Raw genomic sequence first — 15,146 nt, 5'->3', positions numbered from 1 at the left:
TCTTGGGAGTTTTGTGGCTTCTGCAGGAAACAACCGTGGACTTCAGAATTGTGTATATGGGAAGAGCAGGCTGGCTCAAGTCTGTCCCAGGGGTCCCCTGTGAGTAGAGCAGATTAGTTCCAATGCCCAGGATGTACAACGTCTATTCTGATGACTTAGAAACTTACTCTGTGGCTGGTGGTTAAGTCATAGATAGTAGAAGATGTCAGATAACTGACCTTCAGAAAGTCAAGTGTTTTAGACCTTAAGCCTCACACCAGTGGGCTCTCTTTAAAGGATGCACTCACAGGTGGATAAACACCCAACATAGCAACCACTGGTTCTTTAACGTGTAAAGCATGGGTCTACATATGGTACATAAATAGGTATACAACATGTCTGTGGTATTGTAATGTCAGGAGGAGAAAAGTCTAGGGAGAAATTTTTATTCCTTAGGGTATAATGATTGGGTGGGTGGGGGACGTTGAGAAACACTGCAATGTTTCAGGGAAGCAAGATGCTCCAGTGAAAATAAACACATTGGCACTTAGCCCCTCCCCTTTTCAGTCTGGCCCATAATGACACACATGGGGCCAATGCCCTCTGTTAAATCATCTAGGATGCTTCAAACCTACAAGGAGTTGGTTTTCATGCAAAGGAGGAGGAATGTTTTTAAAAGTAAGATGGAATTTCCATCAAAATCAGGACATTCTCATTTTAATGTCTGGCTATACATAGCCTTAACTGTAAAAATAAAATCAATTTTATCATTACATATCATAGGAGGGGTCACAACTCTTGTGGCATGGGACAGAACTCAGAGGGTTCAGAAGAGTTCCGACGGACGCAGAGCCACATGAGCTGAGAAACTTCTAGCTTTCCTAGTCAAGGGACCATGGGTCTCCATGTGAAAAACAGACCCAATATTCACAGGCTATATGTAAGGAAAACAATGAATAACTCTTAGGCGGGCTGGATCTCTAAGAAGGGGGCATGCTAGGTTGAGTGTCTACATTACAACCTCATTTCTTCAAGGTGCCTGGGCAGATCATGACTATCTTTAGTGTATATGCAAATTAAAGACTCTTACACATCCCTCTTGAATTTATTTTTTTCTCTTAAGCATTAGAGTCTTAGGAAAAAATGACTTCAAAGTTCCTAAGGGCATAAGAGTCCAGTTCAGAGAAATTAACGCATTTTTTCCAAGCTAAGGAAACAAAGTCCAGATGGTCCTTACAGATGCTGCTCTATCTGGGGAGGAGACGAAGCTGTTTCCAAAGCACTCTGTGACCTGATGGCACAGGATCCAGCCATGCCAGGGGGTGGTGAGTGGCTACATTCCACTTTTAGGAGTCTCATTTGATTTTATGTTAGGGAGATGGTTACTGTATCAACTTAGAGGCAATTTCAGATTCTTCTTTGATAATAGAGGTATAAAACAAAATAAAAATTTTGATCATTTGAACCAATGCAGGGATTCTGCTCATGGCATTCCAGAAGAGGACAAGCAACCGTAGTGTATTAAGCAGACTCACTGAGTCTCTTGGGAGAGGGACTGCAAATGAAAACCCCATTGATCACCTGACTTTCCTGCTCTGGGGAAGCAATGGTGACATTTTGGGTCTGTTTGAATTAGAGCCAGCATCACCAAAACAAAACAAAACAAAACAAAAAAACGACCAAAAAAATCTGCTAATGTCTTTCACCCATCCCTATCCCCCAGCAGTCCTTACGCAGAAGGCCATGAGTCCTTCTGGGAAACAGGTTAACAATACTATTTTTGAACTGACATTCTGCCTCAAGGAGACTTGGCCTGTCCTCCATTAAAAGGTCCTGTGGGTTTTTCAATAGACTCCATCATGGGAATTCAGGGACCTGGATTGTTTTCATGATTCAAGTTAGATCTCTCTCTTAAATTTTTTCTTACATTTATTTATTCATTTACACGCGCGCGCGCGCGTGTGTGTGTGTGTGTGTGTGTGTGTGTGTGTGTGTGTGCGTGTGTGTGTGTGTGTGTGTGCGCGTGCATGCACATACATGGAGAACAGAGGACAACTTATGGAAGTCAGCTTTTACCCTGTGGGCTCTAGGAATCAAACCCGGGTCCTCACACTTGGCAGCAAGCACCCTTACCCACTGCACCATCTCACTGGTTTAATTCCTTTTTACATGACCTAGAACTCTTCTATCTATATAGCTCAAGAGAGAAATAACTACCAGCCAGCTTCACATATGGAAATATCATGAACACTTGGCCAACTCCATCAGTCTCTGACTCATACTACTTCAGAGTCAGCTATCAGATGCAGCCACACCCATCTGCCCGTGGTGATTAAGAGCTGACACCAGTCGCTGCAAGTCTGACCTTGCATTTTCCAGTTCCTGCCTCCTCTCTCTCCACCTTTTGGTCTGTCTCTTTGGAAAAACTTCTGCTAACAATGGAGAGCATAAAAAAAGAGAATTGATATTTATTGTGAAGAAATAGTTTTCTATGGATCAACAGGACAAAAAGGATCTGACTTAAACACCCAATTCCAGAGTCTACAAAACATGTTTGCTCTCTGGATTTTGTTTGGCAACACTGTCCAATTTTGTTGGGCACAGCACCTGGTGACTGGAAACTAGTGACATGCTTGTTTAGATATGACGTGTTTGTTTACACTAAAAACTGAAAAGTATTCAAATCTTTCCAGAAATTCAAAGGGAATGGCTTCAGGTGCATACCCATAGCAAAGGCAGGCAGGCTTGACAAACAAAAGGAGGTGAGGACTTACATTGCTTTGCTCTGTTCTCATCCACATTGGCCGCATCAATGGCTTGCTGTATCTCATCCAGCCAGAGAACTTTAGACACACTCTCAGGATCCTGGAACAGGGACACAGAATCACCCAGTGAGTGCTGATGGAACAGCATCAACACTGCTCTTCAGGAGTCATTTTATTATCATCTCCTAGTTCTTTTTTTTTTTTTTTTTTTTTTTTTGGTTTTTCGAGACAGGATTTCTCTGTGTAGCTTTGCGCCTTTCCTGGATCTTGCGCTGTAGCCCAAGCTGGCCTCGAACTCACAGAGATCCGCCTGCCTCTGCCTCCCGAGTGCTGGGATTAAAGGCGTGCGCCACCACCGCCCGGCATCTCCTAGTTCTTATTTAGCAAGCACCAGGCAGCACAAACCGGCAACAGGCAGGCCACATCAGCCCCTAGATCAGTGGTTCTCAACCTGTGGGTCGTGACCCCTTTGGGGGTTGCACATCAGCTATTTACATTATGATTCATAATAGTAGCAAAATTACAGTTAGGAAGTAGCAACGAAATAGTTTTATGGTTGGAGGTCACCATGGCACGAGGAACTGTATGAAAGGGTCGCAGCATCAGGGAGGCTGAGGACCACTGCCCTGGATGGACAGCTGTGCTGATGTCTCAGGAGGCTTCATTCCTGCTAATCTGGTCTGTATCATAGTCGTTCTCCAGGGAGAACTCCCAGGCATTTCAAAATGGATGTCTCATCACCTCCTTCCTATTTAACTTTAGAAAGAAACACAAGCTCTCTCCTCAGGACTGTGGATCCAGGTCCAGTGACGGGGCCTTGCCTGACTCTCTAGTTTCTTATTCCCTTCTCTTGGACCTCACAGCATCCTTCAGGCTGCAGCACTCTACCCTAGCTGGCTACTCCCATGTCTCATAACTCAAATGCCACCTCTATTAAAAAGCCATCCATGGCTATGTAGTTAAAGCATTCAGGAACCATGGTTGGCACACGAAGTGCCAAGCTGTCCCAGGGTGCCAGGGGATGTTTTAAATTTGAGGGAAACAGTTGATACCCAAGGTTTGCCAGACACCCAGACAAAAACAGACACAAAAATACGGTAACTGGTCTGAAGGAGCGAAGAAGAATCTCTCGGCGCAACCAGAACCATCAGAATGCACTGCACTCAAGGTGATATTAGCTGCGGCACATGGGTGAGAAGTAGCCACGAGGGGTTGGTATGCAGGAGAAAAAACTAAGTAGTTAACAATGGCTTCAGAAAGAAGTGGCGGCAGTGGCGGTGGCGGTGGCGGTGGCGGTGGTGGCGGCAGCAGCGATTAGGATGGCTTTTAGTGTTTTATGTTCGGGTGAATTCTGATTTTGCTACCAACACAGTGCTGGCAGATATTAAAGGAGACTTCAAGTCAATTTCATGAGTAGACATTAAATACTTTAAGGAAAGATTTAGAATTCCACTTTTAAAAGAAAGATCTACTTATTTAATGTACATTAGCTTTGCCTGCATGTATGTCTGTAAAAGGAAGGGTGTCAGATCCCCTGGAACTGGAGTTACAGACAGTTGTGAACTGCCATGTGGATGCTGGGAATTGAACCTGGGTCCTTTGGAAGAGCAGCCAGTGCTCTTAACCACTGAGCCATCTCTCCAGCCCCAGAATTCCACTTTTAAAAAGACTGACTTTATTTCTAACTACGTGTACACGTGTGTCTGTATGCATGAGCACATGAGTGCAACTGTCCTCAGAATCCAGAGGGCAATTGGTCCTGGAGCTGGATGTAGGCATTTGTGACTCCCTGACATGCACGCTGGGAACTGAACTCAGGTCTTCTGTAAGATCAGTGTGCACTCAGAACTGCTGAGCCACCTCTCCAGCCTCTGGAATTCCACTGTTAGAATGTGAGTGCTCATTTATGCATGTAGGGATAGGTGTTGTGCTCTAAACCCGGAATCAAGATGCCTGGGAGAGGCTGTGGAGATAACTCGGCTGGCGAGCACAGGGACCTGAGTTTGATTCCCTGGGACCCACTAAAAAAAGAAAAGCCAGGAGTGGTAGTGTGCTATTCTAATTTCAACACCGGAGAGGTAGAGACAGGAGGATCCCTAGGACTCACTGGCCAGTTAGCCTCACTGAAATGGCAAGTTTCAGGCCAGTGAGAGACCCTTCCCCCCAAAAAAGGTGGACAGCAACCAAGAAATGACACCTGATGCTGTCCTGTGGCCCCCATATACATTTGCATGTCTATGCACACACACACACACACACACACACACACACACACACACACACACACACACCTATTAGCACAGTGCACCCCCTCCACACACACACACACATATGAACACACGTGTATATGCTCACACACCCATGCATAGCTGTGGTATATGGAAAGAATCAACTCTGGCATTGGGAGTCCTTTAGGGTAAACTTCACTCAGAGCTCAGGAAGTACTGAGTCTGGAGGGAGAAATGACACTCCCCAGCTTCCCCCAGGAGCTTTGTGAGATAACGTGTGTGGTGAGGGCTCCACACTAGACACACGCTTCCTCCTCCTGCGTTATTGGGAGCAGACACAGCACTCGAGAAAAATTCAGGCGGCCTGCTTCCTGAGTCATCTCCAGCTACAGGGGCCATGTGGGAACCATCACCAAGCAGCTTAGTAATTTCTTAGGAAATGAAACTTTGGAAGAGGTTCAAGCAAAAACAAAGAACGAGAGGCTTGAAGAAGGAAGGGAGGCAGGAAAGCAGGATTTAAATAATTATTTACAGCGTGTGTGTGTGTGTGTGTGTGTGTGTGTGTGTGTGTGTGTGTGTGTGTGTGTGTGAATGTCCCGCGGCATGTATGTGGGGGTCAGAGGACAATTTTGTGGGGTTGGTTCTCTCTTTCCACCTTTGATCTAGTTTCAAGGGTTGAACCCAGGTCACCGGGCCCGAGGAGCAAGCAAATGCCTTTACCCTCTGTGCCTTCTCATGAGCCCTAGGATTTTTTTTTCCTTCCTATTTTTAAACCGGAAGAAACCCCACCCTCCCCAGGAATAATTTAAAAATCAGCCACACAAGGTCCCTCCCATCTCAGTCATCTTCTCCTGAAGAACATGTGGCGTCACCGTAGGAGATGGACCACACACACTCTTGCCTGGAAAAGAAGATGGTGACCGGTCCACGCCGAAGAGTAAAGTATTAGTCTCAGAAGGCAAACTGGAGTCAGACTTTGCAAAACCAAACAAATTTAAGTCAACAGTTTCGAGACCATGATGGACTGAAATAAAGTCCAACCCAAAACCAAAAGTGAAAACAAAAATGTACGGATGTGAAGTCTCCCTGTTAGACGCTCACCAGAAGACTGGGAATAGTGCCGTGGTGGCCAGGCCTTCACCGAGCTGGACAGCCAGGCTGTGCACGTGAGCTAAGAGCAGGTGAAATGACCAACAGCGAGGCCTCAGGCAAATCAAACCATAACCTGCTGAACTTGGGTGATGCCAAGAAAGTTTAAAACAATTTTCTGGGTTTACGTTGCTACAGTATTAGAACATTCTACCTTGGTTTATGGTGCCACAGATCATACAGCTGAAGTGTTAATCTGATCTTTGGAAATGACTTTAAATGACTTTGGAAATAAATTTAATCAGGATGCTAAAAGTTAATATTGACCTCTCTATTTTTTCCTAGTTACCACTTCTTCTGCCTTTAAGTCTCATGCAAAGTTTGAATTTTCTGATTCTTGCTGCATTTTAGAGGTTGAGTTGTCTGACTTGGAATTTAATCATATATTGTTCATTAAGGGCAAACAGCATCAAGTTTTCTTTTTTTATAGTTTGTTAAATATACTTAACACTAGTAAACATTATGATGGCTAAGACATAAATGTGATATGTATATGTATGTGTGAAATTTAAAATGCTTATTATATAGACCTGTTCATCAAGATTCATGGAATAAAGCAAATTCTTGTACTTCTGTATTTTATTATGCTTTTAGTTCAATCAAATAGAGTTGCTTGTACTTTAGTACTTTATTATGATTTTTGTTCAATTCAGATAGAGTTGTTTGCCATGAGTCTGCCCTGTAACCTGACTCCACAGTTATTAAAATGGCTTAGAACACACTGATCTATGATAAAGGAACCTGCCTTCCAGAAACAACCAAACTAAGTTCTGGACAAGTACCAAGGTAGGCAGAGAACCTTCTTCTCTTCCCCTCTGAAACAGGGTCTCACTATGTTCCTGAGGCTGGGCTCAAACTCACAATGTAGCCAGGGTTGGTTTTCAGCTCACTGTGGTCCTCTTGCTGCAGTCTGTCAAGTGCTGGGGTTATAAATGTGCACTATGATGCAGCAATCTAATACCTCTATTACAAGTTCAACATCTTAAATATTTGCCAGGACTGAGGAGGTAAGTCTGTTGGTAGAGTCCTTGCCTAGCATGTATGAAGCTCTGGGTTCAGTCTCCAGCACCCCAGAAGCCAGGCATGCATGTGATCCGAGAGGCAGAAGGACGAGGAGGTCCGGGAGTTCAAGTCAATTTTCAGCTACATCTGGAGTTCAAGGCCAGTCTGGGCTATATGAAACCCTGTCTCAAAGAATAAAAAAAAAAAAAAAAAAGGAAAGGGGGGTGGTGTGTGTTTGCTTTTAATGTTACTTTAGTTTATAATCATGTGATCAGTTTAGGAACTAAATTTTGAAATAGAATAAAAGAAAGTACAATTCCATTTTGATTTTTGCAAAAAAAATTGCATATTATATTCTGATCACACTTTCTCTTCTCAACTCCTCCCAGGTCCCTCCCACCTGCCCAATTGCCCTTTCTCTCTATATTTAAACAAACAACAACAAAAAAAAATAGAAACACACACACACACACACACACAAACACAAAAACTGGAACCAAAATATATAAGCAAAAGGCCAATAAGACAAAAAAAAATATGCTTCAACAAAGCGATATGAGAAAAAAAAGTCCACAAACCTACCATTGACTTCCCTTTGTGTTAGCCAACCACTCCTGGGCATGGGGCCTACCTTGCCATGTGGTTAAATACACTACCCAGTGAGATTCCATCAGAGGGAATTAATTTTTCCTTGGCCAGTAGGAATCAATTGCAGATGGCTTCTTGGTCAGCGGTGGGAGCCTATGTCCACTTCCCCCTCTTGCTCTGGGACCCTACCTGGCTTGAACCTGTGCAAGCCTTGAGTTCATATGTGCCTAAGTCCCGTTTTGTCTGGAAGACTGTTTCCTTGGAGTCGTCCATCCCGTTTGGCTCTTCAAATCTTTTTGTCTGCTGTTCTGGATTGATCCCCAAGCCTTGAGGGAAGGGGTTTGATGAAGAAGACATCCTATTTAGGACTGAGTGCCCTGGAATCTCTCTCCCTCTGCCCATTGTCCAGTCGTAGGTCTCTGTGCTAGTTCCCATCTACCGTGAGAAGCCTCTAGGACAATGGCCGAGCGAGGCACTGATACATAAGTATACATAAGTATCTAACTATTCATGTATTAAATAGAAAGTCTAACTCTGGAGCTCTGTTTTTGAAATGGGGAAAAAAACTGAGCTGTGGAACCAAAGCTAATTACTGCTCTGCATCTGTTCTCAGCTCTGTTTTGCAAAGGACTCTGGAGTCTCTGCCATTATTTAAATGCCCTGGGGGAAAATACAGCATCGGTTCTAAATGAAATAATGGCAGGGGGTGAGGAAGGGTTAAAGGGGTAACACACTCCAGAGAGGCTCAGCCTGAGTCACTCATATGGAAACATCAAGTGGCCACATCCTTTCCCTGCAAAGGCAGGACAAGTCCCTGCCCACACAGTGCAGGGTGAACATTTCTCAGGCTTCCACTTGCTGCTGACACATGGAGCAGAGGGGAACCTGCCTGTGACTCTGCACACTTGATAACGCTCCATAACCGGGTCTCAGGACATCGAGATGAAAGTCCTTATCTTGACTGCTGCTAGGCTGCTGCTTCTGCCGGCCACTTTTTGCCAGAGTGGTGAGTCCTCTTCTGGACTTGGGGATGGGGGAGAGGGGGACTGTTCGTGTTGTAGGAGTCAAATGAACCTACTCCTCTTGTCTCCAAGAACTGGGAACCCAGTGAACCCAGAGGCAGAGTTTGATCTGGGTTATTAAAAGGGAATCATGGAGGTATCTAAAGTTTGTTGCCAAGTCAAACCTTGTTAAAGACCAATTGTTTTCCACTAGGACTTATACATTTGTGGCAGAGTCGAGACTTTGTGCACAATTAGGTTCGAAAACAATTTTCTTTGTGAGAAGTCTTTGTATTTGTGTATTTTCCTGATTTAGAAAAGATTGTATTTTTTTCAAGGGATTAAAAATCTTTTTAAATTTATAAATTTTATAATTTCTGTTGAGGCACAGGTGGGGAAAAATACTGCCACAAAGGGTCATTTGGCTTCAGCAGCTCCTGATGCTAACAGTGTTTCCAAAGTTAAATAGCTTTCTTTATTTCTTAAGTTTTCAGTACCAGGGAGTTCTTGCTCCCCCCCACCTCCCATACATATGTGTGTATGTATATACAAATATATATATATGTATATATATGTATATATATATGTATATGTATATGGTATGATGATGCCTAATTGGCTATGCATAATTTTAGAAATACGATCTCCCAAATATAATTCCTTCACCTTCAACATGTCTATTTTACCCATCACAACGTGGTAGCTTATAACCTCCTGCTTGCTCTGAAATGAAGCTTTGAGACAGGATTGCATCCAGAGCTCGCTCTCAGGTCACGACGCAATCCACAGTGTTAGGAGGGGGACATGAGATGAAACCGAAATTCAGCAGAAGGCAATCCGCTGCAAAGGAATGATCCTTAAGTTGAGGCCCCTGCAGAGTGTTTAAGGGGACCCATGGCAGGGGCTGTCCAAGCAGAGTTTGGACAGGTTCAGGGTTTCTTTGGGAGGGTAAGTAAAAGAGCTGAGCCACAGCTGAAAGGAAATGAGTTACATGAGAGGGTTCCTTCCTGATGCCAGTAACGCTTGGGAGGAGTGAAAAGTGAGCCCTTAAGGAGACTCAGGCCGTGGATTCATTCACCCACGGCCATGGGGAGATGTGATGGGAAAATATGTCACCAGGAAGCAGAGGGCCATTCTCCCTGGATTAGACAATGAAGGCTTCTCCCAAGCTGAGAGCATTTCAGAAACATCACACCAAACAAAACCCAAAGAATCCTTGTCATTTCTTTATATGAGTAAAACTGAACAAGGAGCATTATTCTTGGGGTTCTGGCTAACAGAAAGCCTAGATGGGGCCAGACCTGAGATTTCACAGAAATAGTCTCTGCCCAGCATGTTTGTAGACACCGAGCCTTGCTCAATCACAGGATTCGTCTGAAAACTGACCAACATGTGGTTTCATCAGGTTTCTCACCAGACCTTGGAGGGAAGATATTTGTACACACCATTCTGCCCAACTTGCCAAAGCACTTGTTTTGAGTGATGTCTTGACTTTTCCCAAATGTAAATGTGCAGAAGGATTTGAGTGACCGAGCTCAAATGTCACAAGACATTCCTCTAACGTTCGCATCTTTTTTTTAAAGATTTATTTATTTATTTATTACTATGCATACAGTGTTCTGTCTGCATGTATGTCTGCATGCCAGAAGAGGGCACCAGATCTCATTACAGATGGCTGTGAGCCCCCATGTGGTTACTGGGAATTGAACTCAAGACCTCTGGAAGAACAGCCAGTGTTCCTAACCTCTGAACCATCTCTCCAGCCCTAATGCTCCCATCTTAACTCAGATCCATGGAACGCTACCCTCCAAATGATCCTTTCCTTGAACAACACCGAGTCATCTCCATACAGCAGTTTTCCTAATGACACTGACTGCCACCTGATATGTTGAATTCAGCCTGTACAGAGTCCGAGGTCTATCGGAGTTTACACTTGGAAGCAAAGGCTAGAGATCAGGGAGAGAACCTGGCTCTGAATGAGGACAGTCCACTGAACATCATCCTTGAGTATTTAAAATGGATGATTCAGGGGTTGTGTCCAGACCTCAGTGGTCAGGACTAGCATTTCAGATTGGAATGTACGAGGTTTAAATTGGCATCGGAGGAACTTGATAACATGAACATGATAAGTCACACCAAGTATCTGTAGCACGTAGCTGGAGTAGCTGGTATGTGTCTTTTTTTCTTTTTTGGTTTTTTGAGACAGGGTTTTTCTGGGTAGCCCTGGCTGTCCTGGAACTCACTATGTAGACCAGGCTGGCCTCAAACTCAAAGAGATCTGCCTGCCTCTATCTCCCCCAAGTGCTGGGATTGAAGGCATGTTCCACCACCGCCTGACTATGTTTCTTTCATTTTAAAAATTCATTTTTAACTCTTCAGGTCACCACAGTAATTTCACCTTTTGATTTTTTCTGTCTTCTCTCTTCTTAAAATCTGGCACTTCTTCTAAAGCTGTCTTTGCATTTCCTCTCCCCGTATCTCTCTCTAGGCCATCTCTCCACTCTCCTAATTTAACTACGAACTCTTTGAAGACTAAGGCATTCATACCTCACATTTGCTCTTGGCCTTTGGGAATGCCACATCCAGTTTCCAACTGCCCGCCCAACATTTTACAGACTAACTTTCCATCAGCTGTCCCAGTTCCGTCACACCACAATCTGAGCTTTTAGCCAGATGTGGTGGCACACACACTCGGAATTCCAGTACCTGTAAGACAAGGCCAGCCTGGCTTATAGGGAGACCCTGTCTCAACAAGCCAAACCAACCAACCTCCTATAAACCTGAGATTTGAATTCCTTTCCCACTTTCTCCCCTTCACTCTTGCCCGATCCCAGTTATAAACAGCATCCTCTTCCTCCAAGTCATTCGGAAATGGAAACCTCCAGTTACGCTGCCTGCAGACCTTCCTCTACAACCCATCAGATGAAATGTCCCTCAGGGGCCAGCTTAACTTCGTGTTCCCATCTTCACCTTTCTACAACCTTGCCTCTAGTTCAATGGCTCACCCACCTTAGATCTGAGCAATTTGGACAGCAGTCCCCACATGACTTCACAATCTTCTGCCACCAAACTCACTTTAAACAGAAGTCAAAATCATGGCTACATTAGTTTCCTGTGCAGGCGATAATAAATGTTCACACAGTGACTGCTTTAGATGACATCTGATTCCCCTGGAGGTCAAAATTCTTAAAATCAAGGTGTTGTTAGGGCTATGTTCATATGGATGCTCCAGGAGGGAATCTGCGTTCTTGCCTTCCACACTGCCTCAAGACACTGTTCCTTGGCTCCTGGATCCCTTTTCACTCTCAGAGGCAATAGACTAGCACTTCCACCCTGACTCTGATCCTCTTGCACCATATGTATAAGGACTTGTAAAACTGCATTTGAACCCCATGGCCCATCTAGGGTTCTGCCCTCATCTCCTGATACCTAACTAAATCAGCCCTTTGCCATGTGAGGTAACATACCCTAGGTTCTAGGAGCTGGCAGGTGGAATCACGGGTTGGATGGAATGTTATTCTATCTACCACAGTAGTTATTGCTCTGCAAATTCTGTGTGCAGAGGGTGGAGGTGGAGGTCAGTGGAAGAGCAGCCGCCTAGCACCGAAAAGCCCTGTGTTCAATTGCCAACAAAGGGGAGAAGACTTCTGTGTGCAACCCCAGAACGTACAACTAGATCATGGCTCCAGAAGACAGTTTAGGGTCCCTTCGGGAATGAACTGTGTGACTTATTTTTCAAATTCATCTCTTAGATGTATCAAATTAGCACAAGACAGGACATGTCCATGCACCTTCTCCTCTGGTCTAGGAATTACTTGTAGATGGCAGTGGAGTTGAAAACTGCCATGTAAGTGTGCAACTGACATTTTCAGAATCAACTGATTGACCATTCCCAGATTCCATGCTCAGCCATCACCGTGGGTGAGAACCTTCCTCATGTATTAAGTTCTATCTCTGTAGCTTGCTCAAGCTTATCTTTTCAGTGACAGTTTGCTTGAATACTCAACTTGGCTAATTATCTCCTGAATATATATAGTTTGTAGGCAATAAAACATTTTCCTGTAATGTTCCATTGTGCTGTTTTGTTTCATCTAGGACAGTGGTTCTCAACCTTCCTAATGGTGTGAGTCTTTAATACAGTTCCTCAGGTTGTGGTGAGTCCAACCATAAAATTATTTCCATTGCTACTTCATAACTATAATTTGCTACTGTTATGAATTGTAATGTAAATATTTTTGGAGACAGGGGTTTGGCTGAGGGGTCATGACCCATAGGTTGAGAACCACTGATTTAGCACTATTATGAAGTCCTGACATGCAGGGGAGTGTCATCTAGTTGTTCTCACAGGAAAGCACAGTATGGGGCATACTGTACATATTATATACATGCCTGTGGGTTGCATCATCTATAGTGATTTTTTAAAAAAAATGACCCCAAGTTCTATAACTACGAAGATCATGTAGCATCAAACATTTCATTTTATTATCCAAACCACAGGCAAGACTTGGTAACAAATCATATGATGATATTTCCTTTCAATTACAGGCACGAAAAATGTTTCCGAGAACTCAGGACAGCCAACCTTAAGTATTAAGACCTTCAATGGAGCTCCCTCCAATACCTTTGAAGAGTTCCCACTTTCTGACATAGAGGACTGGACAGGGGCCACCACGACTGTAAAAATGAAATGTCCTGAAGAAAGCATTTCAACTCTCCATGTGAATAATGCTACCATGGGATACCTGAGAAGCTCCTTAAGTACCAAACTGATACCTTCCATCTACATCCTGGTGTTTGTGGTCGGTGTGCCAGCGAACATTGTGACCCTGTGGAAACTCTCCTCAAGGACCAAATCCATCTGTCTGGTCATCTTTCACACCAACCTGGCCATCGCAGATCTCCTTTTCTGTGTCACACTGCCATTTAAGATTGCCTACCACCTCAATGGGAACAACTGGGTCTTTGGAGAGGCCATGTGCCGCATCACCACACTCATTTTCTACGGCAACATGTACTGTTCCATTCTCATCCTCACCTGCATGGGCATCAACCGATACCTGGCCACTGTCCATCCTTTCACATACCGGAAGCTGCCCAAACGCAACTTCAGTCTGCTCATGTGTGGCCTGGTGTGGGTAATGGTCTTCTTATATATGCTGCCCTTTGCCATCCTGAGGCAGGAGTATCATCTTGTCCAGCCAGAGATCACCACCTGCCATGATGTCCACAACACATGCGAGTCTCCATCTCCCTTCCAATTCTACTACTTCACCTCCTTAGCGTTCTTTGGATTCCTCATTCCGTTTGTGGTCATTGTCTACTGTTACACAACTCTCATCCGCAAGCTTAACGCACAGGATCGCAGATGGATGAGGTATATCAAGGCGGTTCTCCTCATCCTTGTGATTTTCACCATCTGCTTTGCTCCTACCAACATTATACTCATAATTCACCACGCCAACTACTACTACAACAACACCGATAGCTTGTACTTTATGTATCTCATCGCTTTGTGCCTGGGGAGCCTGAATAGTTGCCTAGATCCATTCCTTTATTTTGTCATGTCAAAAATTGTAGATCAGCTTACTTCTTAGCCAACACTGGCAAGAGCATCTTAGAGAACAAGGAAAGATATTGCCGAAAATGTACCTGTTGGAGCCGACTTGTGCATGGCAGTAATAGCCCAGTTTTGTTTGTTTGTTTTTTGTTTTGTTTTGTTTTGTTTGTTTGAGACGGGGTCTCACTGTGTAGACCACGCTAGCCCAGAACTCACAGAGATCTGCCTGCCTCTGCCTCTCAAGTTTTGGGATTAAAGGGATGTACAACCAGCTCCAATTTTAAGCTCCTTTGAAATAATGCTATCAAATGTGATAAAATTATTAGGATCAAAAAATACTTTGTCAGTATTTTAAGAATGTCTTAATCTTAAGCAAAATGATCATTATTCTCCTTATGACAACGGACACATTTCTAGTTGCCTTCCTGATTCTCCAGGCTTTAAATATCCCCTTCCCTCCTGTGAGTGGCGTCCTGGGAATTCAGCACTACTGGTGGCTCTTTGAGCAGCTATCCTGTCATGGTTGTGTCCCTCACCAGGGCCCTGTCTTCATCCCATGTCTGCCTTAAAATGTCCTCATTGCCAGTTGAGCGGCAACAGATCAGGTCAACCCTCCTTGAGTATCTTTCTGAATACATCACACAAAACCCTTCCCTGGACCCCGCACTGCTCCTGAAATGACAAGCCCTAGGATGGCTTTCATCACCAGCTGCCTAACATGACCTGTGAAGCCGCACCTACCATCAAGTACCGGGCTTGCTCACTCACCACCAACCCGCCCTTCCTCCCCTTTCCTGCTGCCCCCTCCCCGCCCCCAGGAAAGCCCATCCTGGCATCTTTGCTTTACTCTGTCCTGCTTTTCAAGTCTTTAAGGATT

The 15,146-nt window shown here is 44.3% G+C and overlaps 2 protein-coding genes across 4 annotated transcripts in view; one reads left to right on the top strand and one right to left on the bottom strand.

Annotated features, from left to right (window-relative positions):
- The window catches only part of Iqgap2 (IQ motif containing GTPase activating protein 2), a 277,678-nt gene that overhangs the window by 65,377 nt on the left and 197,155 nt on the right, over positions 1-15,146 (bottom strand). For all 3 annotated transcript variants that reach the window (XM_052743525.1, XM_052743527.1, XM_052743528.1), the window contains exon 14: positions 2,754-2,844. In XM_052743525.1, coding sequence (XP_052599485.1) covers positions 2,754-2,844 — 91 coding nt within the window. The remainder of the gene's footprint in view (positions 1-2,753; positions 2,845-15,146) is intronic.
- F2rl2 (coagulation factor II thrombin receptor like 2) lies at positions 8,654-14,603 on the top strand. The gene is made up of 2 exons (XM_052743529.1): positions 8,654-8,717; positions 13,258-14,603. Exons 1-2 carry the CDS (start codon positions 8,654-8,656, stop codon positions 14,304-14,306), a joined length of 1,113 nt encoding a protein of 370 aa, XP_052599489.1. The 3' UTR covers positions 14,307-14,603.

Source organism: Peromyscus californicus, unplaced genomic scaffold (assembly GCF_007827085.1).
Source record: "Peromyscus californicus insignis strain IS unplaced genomic scaffold, ASM782708v3 Scaffold_18__1_contigs__length_77618521, whole genome shotgun sequence".
Taxonomy (NCBI): Eukaryota; Metazoa; Chordata; class Mammalia; order Rodentia; family Cricetidae; genus Peromyscus; species Peromyscus californicus.
This window is presented reverse-complemented; position numbering and strand designations above follow the sequence as displayed.